The sequence below is a fragment of the Pseudorca crassidens genome, chromosome 10, assembly GCF_039906515.1.
Source record: "Pseudorca crassidens isolate mPseCra1 chromosome 10, mPseCra1.hap1, whole genome shotgun sequence".
Classification (NCBI taxonomy): Eukaryota; Metazoa; Chordata; class Mammalia; order Artiodactyla; family Delphinidae; genus Pseudorca; species Pseudorca crassidens.
The window spans coordinates 19,680,546-19,703,675 of record NC_090305.1 but is presented as its reverse complement, the minus strand read 5'-3'; the positions used below and the strand labels follow the sequence as shown (position 1 = coordinate 19,703,675).

The 23,130-nt window shown below is 39.7% G+C and overlaps 2 protein-coding genes across 6 annotated transcripts in view; one reads left to right on the top strand and one right to left on the bottom strand.

The window, feature by feature from the left end:
- The first annotated feature begins 765 nt into the window (after positions 1-765).
- The window catches only part of ARMH2 (armadillo like helical domain containing 2), a 53,113-nt gene continuing 30,748 nt past the window's right edge, over positions 766-23,130 (top strand). The window contains exons 1-2 of one of the 4 annotated variants that reach the window (XR_010946703.1): positions 766-1,009; positions 10,406-12,014. Coding sequence is in view for 1 of the 4 variants with exons in the window: in XM_067752155.1 (XP_067608256.1) it covers positions 6,429-6,690; positions 8,493-8,920 (690 nt within the window). In the remaining 3 variants the exon portion in view is untranslated. Of the gene's footprint in view, positions 1,010-4,673; positions 6,691-8,492; positions 9,005-10,405; positions 12,015-23,130 lie in introns of those variants that run through there. The other 3 variants (XR_010946702.1, XM_067752155.1, XR_010946701.1) reach the window with 3 other exon arrangements.
- GMNN (geminin DNA replication inhibitor) lies at positions 12,146-22,894 on the bottom strand. 2 transcript variants are annotated; one of them, XM_067752149.1, is made up of 7 exons: positions 22,736-22,894; positions 20,506-20,563; positions 17,493-17,570; positions 16,612-16,759; positions 14,191-14,273; positions 13,774-13,884; positions 12,146-12,559 (listed from the first exon to the last, which is right to left on the bottom strand). In XM_067752149.1, the coding sequence occupies exons 2-7, from the start codon at positions 20,554-20,556 to the stop codon at positions 12,398-12,400; spliced, it is 633 nt and encodes a 210-aa protein (XP_067608250.1). In that variant the 5' UTR covers positions 20,557-20,563; positions 22,736-22,894; the 3' UTR covers positions 12,146-12,397. The 2 variants fall into 2 exon arrangements, with proteins under 2 accessions (XP_067608250.1, XP_067608251.1); XM_067752150.1 differs by having other exon boundaries at positions 22,654-22,749.

Below are 23,130 nucleotides of genomic sequence, written 5' to 3'. Positions count from 1 at the left end.
TGCTATTGGTATTTTTATGTCTGTGGTAGGTTAGTTAACTTTTCTCGGCCTTAGAGAAGTGGCCTTCTGTAGGAGGCTCCTATGCGCCCCAGCAGTGCCCTCCTCTCTTGTCACCCAAGCTGTATGCTCTGGGGCTTCCCCCTAAGAGGACTGCGTGGGTCCTTCTTTTGTGGCAGGCTGACTATGTGGGCCGTCTGGTAGGCTTGGTTGGCCCCTAGTCTGGTGGGTTGCCAGTCCCTGCCTTGTACAGATGCTGCTGGCTGCTGTGTAGTGGGGCCTGGTCACGAGGTAGCCGGGGGTGGAATCCTTGGGGGCCCTGAGGCCAGTGCTGGCTCACTGGTGGGTGGAGTCAGGGTCCTGAAGAGTCTGGGGCTGTTGCCCACCCACGGGCAGGTGAAGCCAGGTGCTAGTGTTAGTGATGGACTGCTGGCGGGCAGAGCCAGGTCCTGGAGTCCGGCTGCAGGGCCCAGGGATCCCAGAACTGCTTTCAGATCATTGGGGAGTTGGGGATGGCGGTTCCTGATACAGTTGGGTGTGGGGTCCAGGGTGTCCAGGAGGCTGCGTTGGCCTGCTAGTGGGTAGGATCAGGGCCCTGCTAGTCCCAGGGTAGCGTCTGGCCTGTGGGATGGTGGTTTCCTCGCTTCTGGTGTCTGTCCCCTGGTGGGTGAAGCTGCTCTGGAGTCCTGAGGCCGGTTTCCTGGAGGGAGGGGCCGGTGGCCGGCCGCTGGTGGGTGGAGCTGGGTCTTGGCCCTCAGGTGGGCAGGGCCGTGTCTAGAGGTGGGTCCAGAGGCAGCTGTGGGCTCTTTCGTCTTCAGGCAGCCTGTCTGCTGATGGGCGGGGCTGTATCCCCGCCCCCCCCCCCCCCCTCCGCCAGGTCTTAATCATCCAAGATGTCGGCCGGCGGGAGTGTTCGTGCAGCTGACTGCTTTCTGCCGTCTGCGTCTGTGTCCCCAGGGTGAGCTGTAGCTGCCCCACCCCGCCTCTCCAGGAGACTCTCCGAGACCAGCAGGTAGGTGTGGCCCAGGCTCCTACCAATTAACTGCTTTTGCCCTGGTCCCAGTGCGTGACATTTTGTGGGCGCCCTTTAAGAGTGAAGCCTCTATTTCCCCTGTCCTGTGGGGCTCCTGCAATAAAGCCCCGCTGGCTCTGGGGCCTCGTCTTCCCAGTGCTGGAACCCCGGGCTGGGGAGCCTGACATGAGGCTCAAAGCTCGCACTCCTGTGGGAGAACGTCTACAACGTATTTATTCTCCAGCTTGTGGGTCAGCCGTCTGTAGGGGGAGGGGGTATGGAATTTGATTATATCACAGTCCTCCCCTCCTACCCATTTAGTTGTGGTTCCTTCTTTAGGTATTTAATTGCAGATCTTTTCTGGTAGGTTCCAGTCTTTTGCACTAATGGTTGTTCTGCAGACAGTTGTGATTTTGCTGTGGTTGTGAGAGGAGGTGAGCTCAGGGTCTTTCTGCTCCCACGTTTGGGCCTCTCTCAGTGCATGTGTTTTATCACCCAAAGGTCTTAACTTTGTCTTCCCAATGCCAGCCTGCATAAACAGTTTCTTTAGGAGAGGTACCTTGTTGTAGAAATCTCGATAGACCTGTGCACGCCTTGCTAATGCCAAGGTACTGCTTCCATCACGGGTGGCTTTCCTTGCAGTAGTTACTGCAGGTGGCCAGACATAGAGCCTGCGGCGTTTCCAAACTAAGCTTTCCTGTTCTACTTTGTGATGATGCCTTGCAATGCCACCGTGACTGCAACTCTGCAAACCCCATGTCCCAGAGCTGCGTTTCAGAGTTGTGGTATATATGAGCAGAGACTGTAAGCCCCCCGAGGCTAAATGAGTCTTTATTTGTATATGTTCCCAACCCAAACCCCCACCAGCATCATCACAGAGAAGCCCCTGACATTCAGCTCTGAGAGTATTTACCAAGTGATTCATTAAATACCAGTGATTGCTTAGTTACTGAGTCAGCAGTAAAAACAATTTCCCCTATATGGTTTGTTGCCGTACTGCTTAGCTGAATTACCTTACTTACTTTATAAAATTGTAAAGTAAAATTGTAAACCAAAGTCAGCAGAAAACACCAGCACTTCTCACTATATCAGGAAAACAAATTAGTCAAATAGAAAAATAAATATTTTTATCCCGGAAATTTTCCTGGGGACATTATCTCTTATAAAACAAATATGATGGACTTTGAGAAAGTTCTAAGTACACTTTTTGCAGGGAACAACAGTTGTTTGCTAAAAACTAGTTCTCTAACTTCTCAGTTATTCAACAAGTATTTGTTGCATACTTAATGAGGTATGCATATGCCAGGGACTGTTCTTGGCAATGGAGCTATAGCAGTGAAGAAAAAAAAAATGAGAGGACATAAAAAGCCCTACCTTTGCGGGGCTCCTATCCTGGAAAGAGGAGACAATAAGACAGAGAAAAGGAAGGAATTCGCTGGTGGTCCAGTGGTTAGGACTCCGCACTTCCACTGCCGGGGACCTGGGAACTAAGATCTCACAAGCTGTGCAGCATGGCCAAAAAAAAAAGACAGAGAAAAGTCATGTAATTGCCCAGTGTTGGCGTGGGAGATGTGATAGGGCAAAGATCACAAGTTTCAAAGAGAGTGTTCAGGGAAGGCCGAATAGAAAACTACATTTGAGGATGGCCTGAGGAACTGATGGGATGAGTCAGTCATGTGGATATGTGGATATCCCTGGGAAGAACATTCCAGGCAGAAGCAACAATAACCACAAAGACCTTAGAAAGGGACCATGCTTGATGTTTTAGATTTTCTAGTAGCCACTAGAAAAGAAGTAACAATAACAGGGAAAGCTAATTCTAATAATATGTTCTATTTAACCTAATATATCCAAAATCTTTCAACTTGTAATCAATATAAAAATTATTAATAAGATATTTTACATTCTTTTTCTCATACGAAGTCTGTGAAATACAGTATATATTTTACACTTACAGCACATCTCAATTCAGACTAGTCACATTTCAGGTGCTCCACAGCCACGTGTAGCTAGTGGGTACCATATTGGATAATGCAGGTCTATGTTTCCCCAGTTGTCCCAGTAATATCCTTTATAGCATACACACACATACACATGCTCACACACATGCATGCACACACATAGATCCAGGATCCAGCCATGCGTTACATGTTTAATTTAGTTGTCATGCCTCTTCAGGTTCTTTTCTTTATTAAATTTTTTTATTGATTTACAATGTTGTGTTAGTTTCTGAATCGCAGCAAAGTGATTCATATAATATACATATATACTTTTAAAAATTCCTTTCCATTATGGTTTATTACAAGATATTGAGTATAGTTCCCTGTGCTATATAGTAGAACAGTGTTGTTTATCTATCTGATTTATAATAGTTTTTATCTGCTAATCCCAAACTCCTAATTTATCCCTCCCCCCACTTTCCCTTTTGATAGCCATAAGTTTGTTTTCCATGTCTGTGAGCCTGCTTCTGTTTTGTAAATAAGTTCATTTGTATCATATTTTAGGGAAGGGTAAGCTGTGACAAAGCGAGAGAGTGGCATGGACATATATACACTACCAAACGTAAAATAGATAGCTAGTGGGAAGCAGCCGCATAGCAAAGGGAGATAAACTCGGTGCTTTGTGACCACCTAGAGGGGTGGGATAGGGAGGGTGGGAGGGAGGGAGACCCAAGAGGGAAGAGATATGGGGACATATGTATATGTATAACTGATTCACTTTGTTATAAAGCAGAAACTAACACACCATTGTAAAGCAATTATACTCCAATAAAGATGTAAAAAAAATAGATTCCACATATAAGTGCTATCATATGATATTTTTCTTCCTCTGTCTGGCTTACTTTACTTAGTGTGATAATCTCTTTGTCCATCCATGTTGCAGCAAATAGCATTATTTCATTCTTTTTTATGTCCGAGTAATATTCCATTGTATATATGCACCACATCTTCTTTATCCATTTATCTGTAGATGGACATTTAGGTTGCCTTCATGTCTTGGCTATTATAAATAGTGCTGCTATAAATATTGGGGTGCATGTATATTTTCAAATTAGAGTTTTCTCCAGATATATGCCCAGGAGTGGGGTTGCTGGGTCATATGGTAACTCTCCTCTTCAGGTTCTTTTACTCTAGAACAGTAATGGGCCCCTCTTTGTTTTAAACTTCCACATCTTACTATATTTGAAGTGTACAAGCAAGTACATTTTGTAGAATGTCCCAAATTTGGACAGGGTGTCCAAATACCTACTTTGAAAGTAGAGCCAAAAGGATTTGTTGATAAATTGGAAATGAGATGTGAAACAGACAAAAGCCAACGATGAATCCAAAAATTTCAATCTGAACAACTGGAAGGAAGGAATGCCATCTTCCAAGATAGGGAAACTGAGAAGCAGGAGATTTAAAGAAGACCAGGGGGCTTCCCTGGTGGTGCAGTGGTTGGGAATCCGCCTGCCAGTGCAGGGGACATGGGTTCAGGCCTGGTCCAGGAGGATCCTGCATGCCACGGAGCAGCTGGGTCTGTATGCCACAGCTGCTGAACCTGTACTGTAGAGCCCGTGGGCCACAACTGCTGAGCCTACATGCCATAGCTGCTGAGGCCCGTATGCCTAGAGCCTGTGCCACGCAACAAAGACAAGACACTGCAGTGAGAAACCCGTGCACCGCAATGAAGAGTAGCCCCCGCTCACCTCAACTAGGGAAAGCCTGCGCACAGCAACGAAGACCCAATGCAGCCAAAAATAAATAAATTAATTAAATAAATTAAAAATTTAAATTAAACTATAAAATAATAAAGAAGACCAGGACTTTTGCTTCAGGCATGTTAAGTTGGGGAAGCCTCTTAGACATCCAAATGGAGATACCAAGTTGGTGATTGAAGGTAATTGTGTTTGGAGTTCAGGTGAGAAATCCAGTTAAAAATATAAAATTGGGAGTCTTCAGCATGTGAATGGTATTTAAAGCCATGAGACTGGTTTGTTTCCTCCAGGAAGTATAGATAGAAAACAAGAGATACAGGAACAGAGCCTTGGGGCACTCCAGTATTTAGAGGTCATAAAGAAGAGGGGGAAGCAGCAAAGGAAAAGAAGAGTGACCAGTAGGGAATTAAAAGACTATGACATCTTAGAAGCCAAGTGAAAAAAGTGTTTCAAGGAGAAACGAGTGACAAATGCTGAGGACTGAGAATTGGATTCAGCAGAATGAAGGTCATCAGTGACCCTGACGAGCAGTTTCAGTAGAGTCATGGTGGGGTTAAAATCCAACTTGGAGTACATCCAAGAGAGGATAAAAGAATATTTCAGGGACTTCCCTGGTGGCCCAGTGGTTGAGAATCCACCTTCCAATGTAGGGGATGCGGGTTCGATCCCTGGTCGGGGAACTAGGATCCCACATGCCATGGGGCTACTAAGCCCGTGCGCTGCACCTACTAAGCCTGCACTGTCTGGAGCCTGCACGCCACAATTAGAGAGCCCTCACGCCGCAACTAGAGAGGAGCCCACGTGTCACAACGAAGAGCCCACACTAGCAATGAAAGATCCTGCGTGCCACAACTAAGATCCAATGCAGCCAAAAATAAATATTAAAAAAAAAGAATGTTTCAAATAGCAAGTATGGCAACTCTTTGAAGAGTTTTTGTATAAAGGGGAGCAGAATATTGCACATTTTGTGAATGTGCAATAACCGGGAGGAGGGGCTGTATGAAGTCAAAAGAGTTGTTTTATTTTTTTAATGAGAAAAAGTACAGCATGTTTGTTGATGCAAAGAACCCAGTTGAGATTGAAAAATTAATAAGGCAAGAGAAGAATAGTGAGCAGTCTCCCTGAATGGAGTGAGAAGGATTGGCTGAAATCTGCATAAATGGAGGGGGCATCGGTATAACAGGAGGAAAGCCAGAGGATATGGGCGCAGACGCAGGTCGGTGGGTAGATGTGATGGGGAGAGCTGTGGAAGGTCTTTTTTGATTGCTTCTATTTTCTCAGCAAAATAAGATCAATATAGGAAATCTGTGATGTAGAGAAAAACTCTATGTAGCACATAAGCAAAATAGGCATAATACTACGAAAGATCAATGGAAAGTTCAGTACAGGTTGGAACAGTCAAAGCAGAATGGGCAAGTTCCCAGTAGGCGTCACCTAAGCAAAGGCGCAAAGACGGGAACGAGCTCAGTGTGTGTTAGGGGAAGCCAGTTTAGTTTAAGCTGAGATTCTGTGCACCAGAGAAGTGAAAGTAAGCTTGGTTTAGTTCAAACTGTAGAAGGCCTTCAATGCTAGGCTGAAGAAAGAATCTAGGCATACATGGCTTCCCCCGGATTTGTGTATTCCATTCTATGGTGTTGCTAAGCAATGCATTCCAGAGTTCTTGACTGTTCACTTCTGTTACTGCCGGTGGTGTGACTTAAGCACCCTTGGCCTTTTTACACAATGGCAAAGACCCGGGCTTACTATGCACAATTTTGGATTCAGGTTTATCGATATTTTGTGGGGCTGTATCACCGCCTCAAGAAATGCTGGAGTGTCGTTAAGGGCTTTTTCACTAAAAAGGAGGAAGAACACATCCCTCCAGCTGAGAGTATTTTTCACAAAGAAAAAATTGCAATGCTTGGCCGTATGTTGAAGGATAAATCTCTAGCCCTTGAACAGAGAGCTCAAGCTGCCTATAGAATTGGACTGTTGGCCTTTACAGGTACTGATTTAACCAGCTGTGCTGACAGAGGTGTTCCACAGTCTTTTGCCTGTTGTAACACTGTCAGTCAGTGATTCTCATAGCACTCGTCTTAACATTCCAATAACATTTCCTTTGCCTAAATTATTAGTTATTTGTCTTTGCACCGCCAAAGGTATTACTACTTTCTCCTCAAGGATCTCATGTTTTCAAAAGAATGTGTCCATCAAATAAATTACTAATAAGGTACTTTCCTGTTTTTAATTTAAAAAGTATATATATATATATATATATATACACACACACACACTGAAATTGCCTATCAAACTTTTCAGTATCATGAAAAAATTGAATCTATACTGAATTGATATAATTTCAACCCTTTTACAGGATAAAACTACTCAGTATTTTATTTTTTATCTTGTAAAAATGCATTACACAGACAGTAGTTCAGAAAAATCATGAAGAACTTAAGGCTTTTAAAATACCTACTAGGAAAGCCAATAGGTGCATTAGTGAAAAGCAACTATTAATGTATACTTGGCTAGAGAATCAAGTGGCAAACCATTTAAAGACACACTGCTCTGATTGTCAAGTCCAAACTTGCTTCACTTTTTTTTCTAATAAATTTCATGTAAAAAAATTTTATAGACAATCCTCAACAACACATCGCCTTATTAGAAGCTCTTGTTGGTAGCTGTTAGTGTCCTTGGTAGATCTATTAGTTTTTAAATGGGAAAATGAATTACTTCAATGTAGTTTAATAGACTACTTTCACGGAATGGTGTCCATGAGAGAAAACATTTACTGTTTTCAAGGACCAAGGGGTCCTAGGTACCAGAATGATTGAGAGCCACTAGCAGAGGACCAGAGAGAAGACGGAAACTCAGAACACCCAGGTGAGGGCGGTGTAAATGGCATCCTCCACTTGAGGCGGGCTCAGTTCCCTGTAGAGCTGTGGTCACCCTTTGGGGTAAGAGTTAGCTAATTATAAAGGGCTCAGAATCCTTTAACTTGATGTTACTTAGCCTTGGTTGTACTGGTGGGAAACAATGGAAAGGGCTTATGCCAGGCTTTGGCTAAAGCTTTACACTGCACAGAATATCCTTGGGACCATGGGACTGTGGTAGTGCAGATAAGAGGAATCCAAACCAGGTCAAAATTCCAGTGGCTAGAATCCAGCCAACTGTGCCAGCTTCTCCTCACCATCTAACTTGTCTTCATCAGTGCCTTCTTATATAGGACCTGCTTGGACTTTGAGATTTAAACTAGGATGATCTGGGGTTCAGGTATATGATGGAAGTAGAGTCAAGCACCAGGTTGGTCCCAGATCTGCAAAAGATTTGGGCTGAGAAACGTGTAAGGAGAACAGGACAGTGATGGACAACTCATGAAAAACCTCTCTCTTACCATTTAGACCCTGGCTTTGCCGCTCGGCCTTTTGGTTTTTCCTTTGTTTGCTCTAATGCTCTGGTACTTTTTCAAGTACTGAAGACAGAGACTCGGGAATGAGACCATGAGGGAGATTTGCTAGGTGAACACAGCCGGGCTTTATTCATCTTGCAGTACTGATTCATAGGCGCCTGATTGAAGGAAACAGGGAGGAGCTTTGGGCAGGCAGTGCTCTTCATATAACTCCACGCTGATCAACACACACTTTCTCATGTTCACAGCAGCACACGGGGTGGGGGAGAAAGAGGAGAACTCAAAATATCCGAAGTATCACATCCATAGCGACGAGAATATAAACACAGGAGCACTCAAATGTCACTAGCTACTAGATACACCAAATACTTCTGGAAATGCAAATGCTTGTTTTACAGGAGGACCAACTGCTGGAAATTTTGCAGCTGAGTACATGAAAGAAGTAGCTCACTTGTTGCAAAATTACAAGATGGAACCAAAAATAAAGATCCAGCTGCTCCAGAGTGTTGCATCTTGGTGTTACTTAAACCCTGTCAGCCAGAGAAGAGCCAAACATTTGCAGTTTATTCCTATTCTCGTTGATCTTTTTGATAACAGACTTGAGCCTACCATGAAAAGTGACATAAACAGCAACCTCCTGCTTAAGTTTTGGAGTTGCTATGTTCTCTCTGTCATGACATGCAATAACCTGTCTTGTATGCAGGAGCTTAGAGACTACAGTTCTCTAAAATATCACTTGCAAATGTTGGCCAGTGAGAATTGGTCTGGATGGCCCGAGAATTTTGCAGAGGAGCTGTATTTCCTCATTGGTTTTCACAGGAATTAATTTCTCTAAATCCAGTTACCTGATGCAGCTGTCTGCACCATTGTATCACCCTGGAAAACTGAAATAAATAACAATATCCGATCACATCATTCTTCAGCGTTTTCTTTTAGATAGTTGAAAAATTCTATATACATTTTCATAGTTACTGCAATAACCAAACTTATGAAAAGCGCCACTGTTTAAAATAACCTCATAAAAATTAAGTTCATAAAATGAGAATTCATTGGAAGATGCATTCCCTATATAACTGTTAGGAGCAATGGTGTGTTTGGGGGGCTATTAGATGACATTAAGCTAAGGCACCCAGAAATGCCAAATCCAAACCCAACTCACAGCCACACCCTACAGTGGACACTGTCGTCCCACCCGTATGTATCCTTTCAGCTCTATTTCAGTGACGGCCTTCTGGTTGCCACATCTTTGGCTGAGGTTGCGTTCTGGCTACCAGACCATGATCTTTCTGCACATCAGGCTGACCAGTTTGGGGGAATTTACATAGGAGCAGTGCTTACCTCCACTGGCACAACTCTGGATAGAGATGAGTACCATGTGTTCAGACACCTAAAGACCGCCTAAAGCTACGCTCTTGGATTTTTACTCTCCCTATTTTGCCTGTTAAGAGAATATGTAAAAGAAAGCTTGCACCTGACTTTTGTACTGCCCAGCCTCATCAAAAGCTTTGTTACAAAAAATGTTTACGGAGAAGCGCTTACAGGATGTGTACCTGTTTGTGTCTCTAACTACATTAACATTTGCCTCTAGCTTAAGTCGGAGCCATCATAGATTGAACTGTGTACTTTTCCTATTTCACAGACTTGCCTTGACTAAGCTTACTTTAGCGTCATGCTTCTACCTTTCACTGAGGGGCCTGTAAAAAAAAGTAGTGTAGGTCCGTGATCCTTGCTTGTATCTATTACAGGAATGTTGTGAGGGATGTTAATCACATCACGTGGATTCATGAGGCTCTCGGGAGCCAATTTTCTCAAAACTTAAACCAGGAAAAGCTGTGTTCTACTGAGCAACTGTTATCTTTTCATCCTTTGTGGATTTTGTGAATTGTGTTAACGCAGAGTTTCTGAAACTAGAATTCAGTTTATAGTGGGAGAATAAGGGTCGGAAATCATAAGTCCCCTTTAGAAACTGGGTCACGGCCACAAATTCCTTTTTTCAAGTGCTTTTTAAATTGAATTTGAATTTTTCCTCAGAGTAATTCATGAACGTAGTTTGAAGAGTCAAATATTGCCAGGCCTCTGATGAGAAACAGAGGTTCAGATTTGGGCCTCGAGGCATTTTTATGCTAAGCTATGATTTTAAAATCGCTCTCCAAAATTTTAACAAATGGTTGCTATTTTCCTTTGCTGTCCCTTGTAAGCTCATCTCTCTCCAACATTTGGATTTTCTTAGAAGCAAATCCACGGTAAGAATTTAAACACAAGGGCTTTATTTGCTAATCTTCATGTGGACATACGCTTTCATTTCTCTTAGGTAAATACCTAGAACGGCCGGATCATACAGAATGTGTATGTTTAACTTTTAAGAAATTACCGAACAGTTCTATAGCATCTGTGGCATTTAACATTGCCACCAGCACTGCCGGAGAGTCCCAGTTGCTTCATGTCCTTAACACTCGGTATGGTCAAGTTTTGTTTTTCAAACTTCAGCCATTCTGATGGGCACATAACAGTATCTTACTGTAGGTTTAATTTGCACTTCCCTAAGGACTGTGTTGCCATCTTTTCACGTACTTATTTGCTATCTGTACATATGCTTTGCAAGTGTCCAAATATTTCCTCTATTTAAAAAATAAGTTGTCTACTTAATGAGTAGTAAGTGCTTTATAGGTAGGAATCCTTTGTTGGGTATATTTTGCAAGTATTTTCTCCCAGTCTGTGGCTTGTCTCTCCATTCTCTTAAAAGTCTTTCAAAAAGACGGTTTTGATTTTTATTTATGCAGTCTGATTTATGGTATAATTCGTGATTTTTGTGTGCTTTTTGAGAAACCTTTACCAAATCCAAGATCACTAAAATCTTCTCCAGTATTTTCTTCTAGAAGATTAACAATTTTGGCTCTGACATTAAATTTAAAAACCCTCTTCAATTCCTTCCTCTTTTTGCTCCCTGCCACCAAATCCTGGCAATGCATTTTTGACATTTTCCAGAAATACTTTTTATTTGCCAAGTCATCCTATTCTACTTAGCTCTCCTCTTTCTTTGGGCTGATGGCCCAAATCTAAAACATAAACAGCTGTACTATTACAGTAACCACTGACCTCACATGGCTCTTTAAATATAAATTAAAATTTAAAAAATTAAAATGTTAGTTCCTCATTCATACTAGCCACATTTTGTGCTCAAAAGCCATACATGGCTACCTGGTTACTATACTGGACAACTCAGTTCCAGCATCCCAGAAAACTTTATTGGACAGCATTGCTATAGATTAATAATATTTATTTAAGCATTTAGATCAGGCACTCTAGTAAAGGTTTTAATTCTCACAAAAACAGAGGTGGACTTAATATCAGAGATAAGAAAATTAAAGTTCTATAAGAATAACTTGCCTAAAGTAATCCTTGAAAGCTTGACATTGCTCTTTATTGCCAATTTATACAAAGCTTCTTGTGTGCTTTCCACAGATCTTAATCCCAATGCTGTATACTTTGCAAACAATTTCCCTTTATTTTGTCCTTTTCTTCCTTCAGAACAGTACATATGAGAAATCCTTAATTTCACCCTACTCTTACTTCATATTCCTTCAATATACATACTTTGTCTATACCAGTATGTGAAATGTGCAGATAGAAAGTTTCGGAACCCTTAGCTATTCATGCATCTCTTCATCTGCTCCCCACTTTGCTTCTCTCGAGGACTACCAACACCACCCCAACATTTTAAGCTTCCAAGAAGAGTATGATCATACCAGCCTTTACTTGGCTACTCAGATTCACTTGGGGAGCCTTTGACTCCAGATGCTCACACTCCTACTGGGTTAGATTACCTGGGCATGGGGTCTAGAAATCAACATTCCCTCCAGTGAGCTTGAGGTGCAACCAGGTTTACGAGGTAAAACCTCAGCTATCTCAGTCTAAAAAGGGAGAATTCATTTCCCCCTTGTTTCCTCCAAGCTAGTTAGCAGATTAGAAAGGAAACAAAACAAAAGCACAGAAATAGACAAATTTTCTACCCAGACTCCTTATACTTCATTCTTCAAGATATACACAAAGCTCAACAGAATGAAGTTTATTTATCATATACACAAGTCATGTCTGACAACTGAGAAAATGCTATTTACACAAAACAACACCGTAGATTAAAAATACATAGTATTTGTATTTTAGTACAATAATAGGGCCCCAGGATACAAACAAGGAAGTCTGAGTCCAAGTTTTCATTATAAAGTTATTTGCTCTGCTACAAAGAACTACAGTGGAGGCGAACGTTGGCAGTATATTTCTCATGAGTCAGTATTACTGAATTTCACACACACGGTTTTGCATCTGTAGAGGAAGAGACAACTTCTTCAGCACATGTACCAATTTCTGAGTCTTCTACTTCAGAATCCTCACCAGTTTCCTCTTCGGAATCAAATTCCTGACTATCCGGTGATTCAGAGTTATCCAGAGGTTCTTGATTCAGTCTCTTGTAAAGAATAAACCAATAATTTATTGTAAAAACTTCACAATCCAAGCCCATTATCAGTATGCTGATATAACTGACCCTCAATGTTACAATGAGGGTTCATTTCATAATGTCTCTATATTAAATTCACTTACATGCAGTCAAGTGTTTGTTAGATCAAAGTGCTAACCATATTAGATCATATTTCTGCAAAGTCACAGTGTTTAAAAATTTGCTTATCTTTTTTTTTTTAAGTACTCACATGCTTTCAGAATACAATTTAAATCAGTACTTCTCCAACTATCTACAGTAAAGGACCAGGTTTCCTAATTTCCCATCTGCTTTGGACCAATACTTCCATGGCAGTTAAGAGAGCTACTACAGTACTTCCAAATGAAAACTTCAAATATGAGTTCTGCTATGGCACTAAAATGTACGGCAGAAGTTCAGTGCAAGAGAAGTTTTGATATGAAAAAGATCCTCCCCAACAGCAAGATAATTTTTTGCAGACATGAATAAGTTTAAGACCTATTTTTTAAGACTGGTAAAGTAACAGTCATCAGGCTAATTCTTATAAACACATTAGCTACTTCCAAATTAAAAAAAAAAGTCAGATAAGACGACCGAAGTTATTTCGTACACCAATTACCAGTTTTATAAATGACAGTAATATCTCATTGGCATTATAGTTAAATTAAAAACTGTCTGGAGATAGATAGATATATATATATCTGATTCACTTTGCTGTACACCTGAAACTAACGCAATGCTCTAAATCAACTATATGCCAATAAAAATTTTAAAAAAACAACCTGTCTGAAAATTTGACAACTGTGAAATATAATTTTCCATGTATTTTTCAGATGTAAGTATTCCTTTCTATATTGTTACAAGAAAATAGGTGTTCTTTTGCTTCATAATAATAGCATCTAACAATTATTGAGCTCTCACTATGTACAGGCAATTCTCTCAATTTTCTACCTATTCTCTACTTGTTATTCTCATAGCAAGCCTATAAAGGTAGGCACTATTACTCCCATTTTATAAATGAGGAAAATGGAGCCCTGACAGGATAAATAACCTGCTTAACTCAAACTTAATGGTGCTAGGTAGGGGGCTAGGACTCAAACCCGGGAAATCTCCTTCTAGAGCCCAAACACTTTCTGATCACACTACTGCTTCAACTTTATAGAAAAATAGATGCCTCTGAATCAGGTGAATGTTAAAATACCTACCTCTATTACCTCTGCCATATACTGTACATGTTCTGCTACTTCTGCCAATTCCTTATTCTCCTTCTTCAGGCGGGCAATTTCATTGTCCTTTTGTTCAATTTCTTTATGAAGCTATGTGACATAAATCAAAAAGTTCAGTTTTTCATAGATTTGCTACGCTATAAACCAAATTATATGCCTCCAAGTATATAGCTGACACACATTTAGCACAAAGTTCCTAACAAAGGTGCTGTCTTTGGCTCTCAACACAATAGGCTTCTTTTTGTATAATAGTTCTGGTAACAGAGTTGCCTAATTAAATTTTTATTAAGACAACATTAAAGCTAGTTTATATTGCTCTAATAAAATATCCTGGGCAGCAGAAAGAAAATAATCCTGGAATGTTTAAAAATTCCACAAATTATATTCAGTACATACTTTCTCATTTTCCTTAAGTGCTTCATAGAGAGCCTTCCTCCGTTTTTCCGCCACTTCTTTCCAATATTGAGAGGATGGATTTTCTAAAATAAATTGTTTTACATGTAACTTTGAAAATCATTACTGTTATATACTGCTGTAAAAGCCCAATAACTTAAAAAAAAAAAATAACTTTTTTGTCTATTTTTTAAAAGTTTACAATATCATTCAGTACTTAGTAATACCCATTTTTTTAAAGATTAAAGTTAGAAAGCCAAATCAGTTTTTTTCTCTTATTTTTCCCAACATTTTGAAGATTTCAATCCCTTCAAAGGAACTGAAACACAAGTACAATACACATATAACTTTAACCTAGATTGTTAAAGGTGTCTGCAACATTTGCTTTGTGTGTTCATATTTTTTAATTTAACATTCACATTTGTGAAAAGTCCAGATCAGTTATTTTTACACTGTCCTTAAATTTGGATTTGTCCATTTCCATGATTAAATTCAAGCTACACAAGTTGGCAGGAACACTGTGTAAGAATGTTGTATCCTTCTCAGTGTATCACCAAAGAAGCACATACTAATTGGTCACAATACTGGAGATGTTAAATTTGATCACTTGATTAAGATGATTTCTCCCTTGTAAAGATACTTTTTTCCTTTAGTAACAAATAAATGATCTATGGAGTAAAGTTTTTGAGTCTGTGGTATTAATATCCAGTTCCCTAACAACCTTTCACCCAATTTTCCTCCACTGATGTTTCTTGTTCCTTCTACATTTAGTAGTTGGCATTATTCTGTAAAAGAACTTTCCCTACCCCAATTCAAAAGAAAATTACCAGTATGGATTCATGTATTCTTTTTTAATTCAATGTATTATAATCCATTCTTGTCATTATTCATTTTGATGCTCAAATTTCCCCAAATTTAGGGGGGAATCCCTTCAAGCAGACTCCTTGTCCTTATAACCGGCACCCATCAGGTTTTGAGTACTTCCGTATTTTCTAACACAAGAGATTCCAAGCTCACTCTGTAGTTTCCCTGCCCCAGTGCTGGAAGCAGCCATTTCTCCAGGGAGCTTTAGTGGAGAATAGTATTTACAAACCAAGAACTGAATGTGATTGTGCTTCTTATTATTCGGGTGTCATTTGTTTCTGGGCTCTTTCATTGGCAGTTAGGAAAGGTTCTTTTTAAAAAATCATCAGTTTATACCAACACTCCCAATTCCAGTTCCACAACAGAGTTCTTCCTTTCCTTCCCCTTTATATACTGTATCTCCCTTAACCATACCATGGACCCAACAATATCAACATATTACTCATTTGCTCAATCCTAAAATATACACAAATTTTTACCCAAACTGCTACTACACCAATACCACTGCCAACAAAAATTAAATTCAAGATTTCTTTATAGTTCTTTTAATCCTCACAGTATAGCCCTCTGAGGGTCTACAGTCAGAGTTCTGTGTTCAAGTTGCATAGATTAATGTTTTTCATCTATGTGGTATGTTAGCAATATAATGTATAGTTGAGTTGTTTATTTCCATAATTAACTTTAGTGGTTTTTTTCCCACCAATCTTCATTAATTTTAGCCAAATCAGATATGAGTGTCACAAATCCTGTTGTTTATTCTACATTATTATTAGAGCGTCTTTATTTGTATGCAGTCAACCTTGCTATTGGGTTGGCCAAAAAGTTCATTCGGGTTTTAACATCGTACAGAAAAACCTGAACGAACTTTTTGGCCAACCCAATAAATGAAATCCAATAAATGAAATCCCACTGTCTACTTATTTTTCCCCTCACTGTCCTCAGGGGACTCAAAATGAGCCCAAATGGCACTATAACCTTGAGTAAGACAATTAACTTCTCTAGGCTCAATCTTTTTCCTCAGTAATAATGACCCATGATTAGGACAGAAGTAATCACCTTCCATAATACTTATAAAACATCATTCACTTCCTCTTCTGATCTCCACTGCCATTAAAAACTAGTGTTTATTATAGCCACACGCCTCTCATTCATCCTCACTCCCCTTATTATTCCTGTTGTTCCCTTATTTCATTCTCCTGGTATCTTTTCTTCAAATTCATTATCTCTATACATTTTTCTTCTGAAAAGACTATTTCCAAGTCTTATAAGTCCAATATCAGAGCTGCCATATTAATCACTTTCCTTTTCTTTAATATTTCATACATACATGGATTTACCAAACAGTAGGACCTGTCCAAATGTACGCTGTTTTATATATTTACACCATAAAAAATCTTAAATTATCAAAAACATACAAGTAAAATATCTAATAAATTAAGAAGCTGTGGGAAGAGTTCATAACAATACAACAAATAATATTTACCCTTATTATAATTTAAAAATTTAAGATAAAAGCCATACACACACACACACACACACACTTTTTTTTTTTTCCCATACCTGTAATCATAAGATCAAATGCTTCTTGCGTGACGCCTCCAAGATTTTTATTTTCACTGTGTTCTGGGTCAGTAACAACTCCAGAGCTGGAAGTCTTAGATATTAACTGGTCGTTCCAATGTTTCCGTTTGGACAAGCTTTTAACCAACTATAATGAAAATATATACATCAGTCATTTTGTTTAATGAACAAGAAAGCGTAGCAGTTTAGTCTCTTATGAATTAAAACTAAAGCACTCAGATATGGGGATATATGTATAGCTGATTCACTTTGTTATAAAGCAGAAACTAACACACCGTTGTAAAGCAATTATACTCCAATAAAGATTTTTTAAAAACCGAAAGCACTCGTATCTCTATCTTTCTGATATCTTTGGCCCTTTTAAGAAATTACACAATTCAAAACTCTACCAAAATGTATAGTTATATTTTAGGAATTTTATTTACATCAACTATTTTGAATTAGACTTGAGCCTAAGGCTTAGCTGAATTTATTTTTATTATTTAAATGATTCAGTACCATGGAAAGGCACTATTTTCAAAAGTCTAGAAACCCTCATCCATGATTTCATCATTTACATACAGGGGTAAATGATTGAATCTAACATTTTATTCTTAAAAAAAATCAAACATTATGCCTATAGGTTAACTCATAACTTATTACATTATCCCCAGTTCTACTACAGGTATTCATACCACTTTTGAACTTCCTAAATTGAAAAATTAAAACAAAAACCACTTTTGTGGGGAATATACAATTGTTATCCTTAAATTATTTCCAAATTTCAATGATTTAGGTATTTCTGACGAAGGAACTCTTTGAAATGTTTTTAATGTAAAGGTAGCATCGTCTGTACCCCATTCTAGCTCAATAATACACACCTCATTTTCTCTTCCGACTAGAGATCCAGCTGTAGAAGGCTGAATCATCTTCAGAGTTCTTCTTGGAACAGGACTACTCTGAAAGTCAAGATAAGGAATTATCTGGTTACTAAGTTCCTATATGGAGTGTTAACATCTCAATCCTACCGTAATTTACAAAAGAAAAAAAAATGCTAAGGACACTAATGTTTGATCTGCTGTATACTTTTATAATGCTACATATGATTTGATCAATTAGCAAGCTTATTATTTCCCTGAAATTATAATAAAGTTTGAAGAAATTCTAAGAATAAATCACATTACCCAAATTTGACACAAACAAGTAGCTCTTCTTCCATTTCAATGTACATTCTTGCTATAGTCATGTAGTCATTTGTTTAGTTAAAACAAAACTATAACATTAAGTTCTAGTACTCCAAACCATGTATGATGAAATTCCAGTAAAACAGGAATATTTGTATTCCCTCTTAAAAAGATCTTCTACACAGAAACTAGAAATTTACCAAACATCATAACATTTAATGCTACCCACAAAAGAGGTAAATTGGAGGAAAAGGTTAATTATTTACACTGCAAAATACTTTCCCCTAATCAAAAGGATTCATCTCAGGCTTCCTTTAAATTGCGAATAGTCCCTAACACATTTATATGAATCCACCAAAAGAATATCACTTTAAAGAATATTACACATGTAAGAAGACCCGCTTCCCCCCTTCAATCTTTACCTGACTGCAGAAACAGTTTTGCTTCAAGCCCATTCATCAGCAGAGAAAATGTCAGTGCTTAAGGCATAGAAACACTCTAAAATGCACAAGCTATTGTTTTGGAAAAAAAAATGTTTCCTTGTAATATGTAAATACCTTCCTGTATATTTCCTGATCTAAAAGGTCTCTCTATTTTTGCAAAAAATCATTAGTTATACTGCCACCACGGGATAGCAAACAATGGTGAATACTCAAACAAGGTCAGCAAGAACATGACACCGAAGCAGCGTGAGAAAGTTACTGATTCCACACTGTGCTTCACAGGACTAGAGTTCACCTTTCTCACGGTAAAGTTTCTACTGCTGATTATTATCTCACCATTTAACTGAAGAACAAATGCTGGCTACTGTGAGAACAAATATTACACCAACATTTCAGATATAATTTAGATTACAGATTAGTCACCATTGTCCAGACAAATAGAAGAAAATACAACTTTGGAACCTTAATAATAGGAGGTGTTAATTTATTTAAATGCTTGCTACTCATAAAGGCCAAAGAAGCCAGCTAAATGACCACTTCCAAGATTTAACTTTCACAACTGTAAGCTTTATAGCATCCAGCCGTCCAAATGCAATATTGCTATTATCATTTTATTCATATAGATCATGCGTTAGAATAATAAGCTCTTTACAGCCAGAAAGGTTCTTATATATTGAGTCGTAATCTTTTTAGAAAACAATTTGAGATTCTATGAACCCCCTCAAAAAAATCAAAAGAGCATACTCACACAGAATTTTGTGTATAATTGGCAAGGAATCCATGAACTCCTAAAATGTACTCTTACAGACCTAGTTTCAGTCCAACTCCCTCATTTTACAGATGAGTAAACTGAGGCTGAGATGCTAAATAACTCACCCAACATCACAGTTTTGGAGGCAGAACCAGAACCAAACAGAACCCAGATCCTTTTATATCCCAGATAGTTGTACTATAGATAGTAAATATTAGACTTCTCTTTAACTGTTAGAATCTGCTGAATTTACATAAATTATTTGTCTGGGATTTGATTCAGTGGAGGAAAGGGGGAGTGAATGGAGATGGAGATGAAACAAGACTGGCCATATACTGATAATTGTTGAAAATGGGGGAAGTAAAATGAGATTATACTATTGACTCTATTTTTGAATATTTAAAAGTTTTCATAATAAAAAGTTTAAAAACACACACATACAAAGCACAGTGGGAAGATGCCATCACCCTTTATGAAAGCTGATGGAATAAAATTCACAAATTATCGATGCAAATTATTCACGAAAAATAATGTAAGGAAGATACTAAGGCAAGGTAAACAAAGCAACCTATCAAAAAGCACCTGCTATCACTTACAAAAAGGCTTTTATTTATACTATTGAATTTAAATCTGGAAACTGGTACACTTTCTTAACAATGTAGTCTCATTCCCAGGAATCCTGAGAATACATATAGTCTAAGTTGTGTGGCAGGACCCCCTAGCTAAGTTGAAAATTCATTTAGAACCTGAAGAGCGAAGCCAGTCAAAATTACAAACTCAAAATTAAGCTGTCTTTATTGTTATAAGAATAAACATTTGGAACATGATTTCCAGTGACAGTATACTACAGGGATTCAAAAAGTGTGGCAAAATGAGCAAGTTGGATGGTAATGAGCATATACCTTGGAAATATACACAATATAATGCAAACTGTCTCTGTGGTCAAAGACACTAATCTGAAGATACACAAAAAGGATTTTAATAAAATCATTTCATGAAATGTAGTAAAAGTAGAAACAAAGCATTTCTTGTATATAGAAAATCCTAAGGAATCTACTAAAAACTATTAGAATAAACAAGTTTAGCAAGGTTGCAAGATACAAGATCAAGGTACAAAAATCAATAGTACTTCTATACCATAGCAATGAGCACCCCAAAAATTAAGGAAATGATTCCAGCTACAATAGCATTAAAAAGAATAAAATACCTAGGAAAAAATATAACAAAAAAGTGAAAAACTCAAAACTCGAAAAACTTTGTTGAAACTTTTTTCAACAAAACATTGTTGAAAGAATGTAAAGAAGACCTAAATAAATGGAAAGACATCCCATGTATGTGGATCAGAAAACTTAATATTCAACCATAATTAATTTTTAAACAGTTACTTGCCCTCAGACTAAAAACTGATTAATTCAACGTTATAGAAATTATATTCAGGTTAAATTTGACTAAATTATGTCAAAAAACGTCTAACTACATGCTTTCTATAACAAATTAAAGTGACTGCATCACATACCTTTACATTCTCTTGGATTCCTTCTTGTTTCTGCTTCATACTGTGATTCATTGTACACCTGGTGAAGAACAGAAGATCAGTAATTCAAAAACAGAATATGGTCTGCATCAGAAAGTGAAACCTAGTTTTTTGTTGTTGTTGAAAGTACAATCATAAAAATAAAAATTAAAAAATCATAGCAATAAAAAATGATGGAACTATCTTTTCTCACTGTACCCAAACTCAGCCCTGTCAATGACAAGTGACTAAAGCTAATGACACTTAATATCTTTATACACACACATACAATTAATTCTGGCTGGAAAAATATTGTTACAAAAGGGAAAATTTGTATTCTAAACAAACTTACAAAACGTGACAGTGTCCTGGATTAAATACAGGGCTGTCAAAGATCTGAAAAACGGACTTCCCTGGTAGCAGTGGTTAAGAATCCGCCTGCCAATGCAGGGGACACAAGTTTGAGCTCTGGTCTGGGAAGATCCCACATGCCACGGAGCAACTAAGCCCATGTGCCACAACTACTGAGCCTGTGCTCTACAGCCCGTGAGCCACAACTACTGAGCCCACGTGCCGTAACTACTGAAGCCCACATGCCTAGGGCCCATACTCCGCAACAAGAGAAGCTACTATAATGAGAAGCACACACACCACAGTGAAGAGTAGCCTCTGCTCCCCTCAAGGAGAAAGCCCCCCCGCACAGCAACGAAGACCCAACACAGCCAAAACTAAATAATTTTTTAAAAAAGATCTGAAAAACAGTCACCAGGAAAAGCAAAACACAGATACTTGGGTGTGCCCAAGTCAAGAGCAGCATCCTAACTCTACTATTTCAAAGGCAGATTTAAGCTATAATAAACTTGGCTCTGGTAACCAGCAATAACTTAATAGTGATTTAATATCCAATCAAATAAGATTATGCATTTACATTTGTAGGGAATGTGTAACCACCATCATGAACTGAGACACTGGTGGAAGCAAAGGAAAGGGAGCAAGAGACAAAGGGCTATGTAACGCCGTTAACCACACCACTGGGCCGGACTCACTCCAAACCCAACTTTGAACTCCCCAGCCATGTCTCTCCCTCAAACAGATCTCCTTGATTTCTGTGGCATGCCTTTCTTTACCCAGTGCAGTGGCTTTTAAACTTTGTCTATGACCCATCCCATGTGAATACACTTTACACTGTGCCCTAGCACACACAAACGCAAACGAAAATGTTTAGGAAAGAAAATCTAATTGTGTGACGCACCCTATTTTCTATTCTAGTTAATATTAAGCAAATGCTGGTCGAGCTGAGCCAAGGCAATGATTTTCAAACTGCGGGCTGCAGCCTGGGATTCCAAAATTACTCAGTGGTTGTTTAGATAAATGTAACTAAACAGACGAGAAAACGTCAGAGTGCAAGGCATATGAGAAATAAATACTGCTTAGTTAAGGTTCTAATTTAGTTGGAGGGTTGCATCCTAAATTGCGATGTAAAAAATGTTCTTTAGTACATGTCCAGATTTAAAAAGTTGAAAGCCACGGATCAAGTCTAATCCTTCACTTGTTCATCACACTCCCGCCAGAAACCTCGCGTCCTTGCTTTTTATTCTCTAGTTCTTTTAAACAACTAGATTGAAAACTCTGGCATAGGACTGGGTCCAAGGAAATCCTGATAAACTGGTGAAACCAAGTGTCACCAAGTTCAATTTTTTTTTTTAAGGGGGACTCAGAGTTCAGGGACCTTGTCCCATGAGCCCAGTTTGCAGACCCCCTTGGATCACCGCCAGTTAATTACTGGTCAAGAGGGTGGATGTTCCGCCTCATCCCGACAGCCAGGCACGCCCAGGCTGAGGCCCTCACACCAAGCAGCTGCACACAAACGGCCCCGTGACCCCGCCAGCCCGTCCTACGGACACAGACCCAGAAACCAAAACCTGGGCAGAAGATCCGGTGCCGCGCGCCAGGGCCCTCCAACCGCTGAGCGCGCCACAGGGACTGCGCCCGCCAGCCAATAGAGAGCGCGGACGGGACAGCGCGCCAAAACAGATCCAACCAATGAGGCAGCCCCGAGCCTCACCTCCCTCCCCGTCCCGGCTCCTATGACCGTTCAACAGCCCCTTCACTTAGACCCCGGCAGCGGCCCGGCAGCTGTCACACGAGTACCTGACTTCCGGCCGGTGGGAGCCCAAAGCGGCTAGTCTAGCAGCCCCCCCGGACCCACTCCGGTCACCTCTCTCACACTTACTGGATGGAAGCGGGCAATCCTCGTAGCGAACTCACGTAGTTGTGGCTCCGGCGCCTCGCGTGAGGTCCACAGGCAATACGCGTTCGTCCCCGCAGCCGCAGGAATGCTAGCGCGCGCTGCTGTAAACCACTGGAACTCCGCCCTTCGGCCCTAGACGGCCACGTGATCGCCTGACACGAGACGGAGGGCGGGGCCATCCGAATCCGGCGAATCGCCTCTCGGCTCCGCCCGCTTCGGCTCTGCCCCTTCCTGCGCCTGCGTGGTGGGCGTAGCGTGTGTTTGGGCTGGAATATCCTGGGGTTTCTCCTTCCTAATTCTTTAGTGTCCTCGGATCCTGCCCTCTGACCAGTGCTCGGAACTTCCCTTCAGAGTAGAATCCCCTTTTTTTTTTGACT

Coding starts and splice junctions, on each gene's coding strand:
- GMNN (XM_067752149.1), bottom strand. CDS start 20,556: ATGAATCACAGTATGAAGCAGAAACAAGAAGGAATCCAAGAGAATGTA. Junction 17,571..20,505: donor GAATCCAAGAGAATGTAAAG/GTATGTGATGCA, acceptor CTTGACTTTCAG/AGTAGTCCTGTTCCAAGAAG. Junction 12,560..13,773: donor ATATGGCAGAGGTAATAGAG/GTAGGTATTTTA, acceptor ATTCTTTACAAG/AGACTGAATCAAGAACCTCT.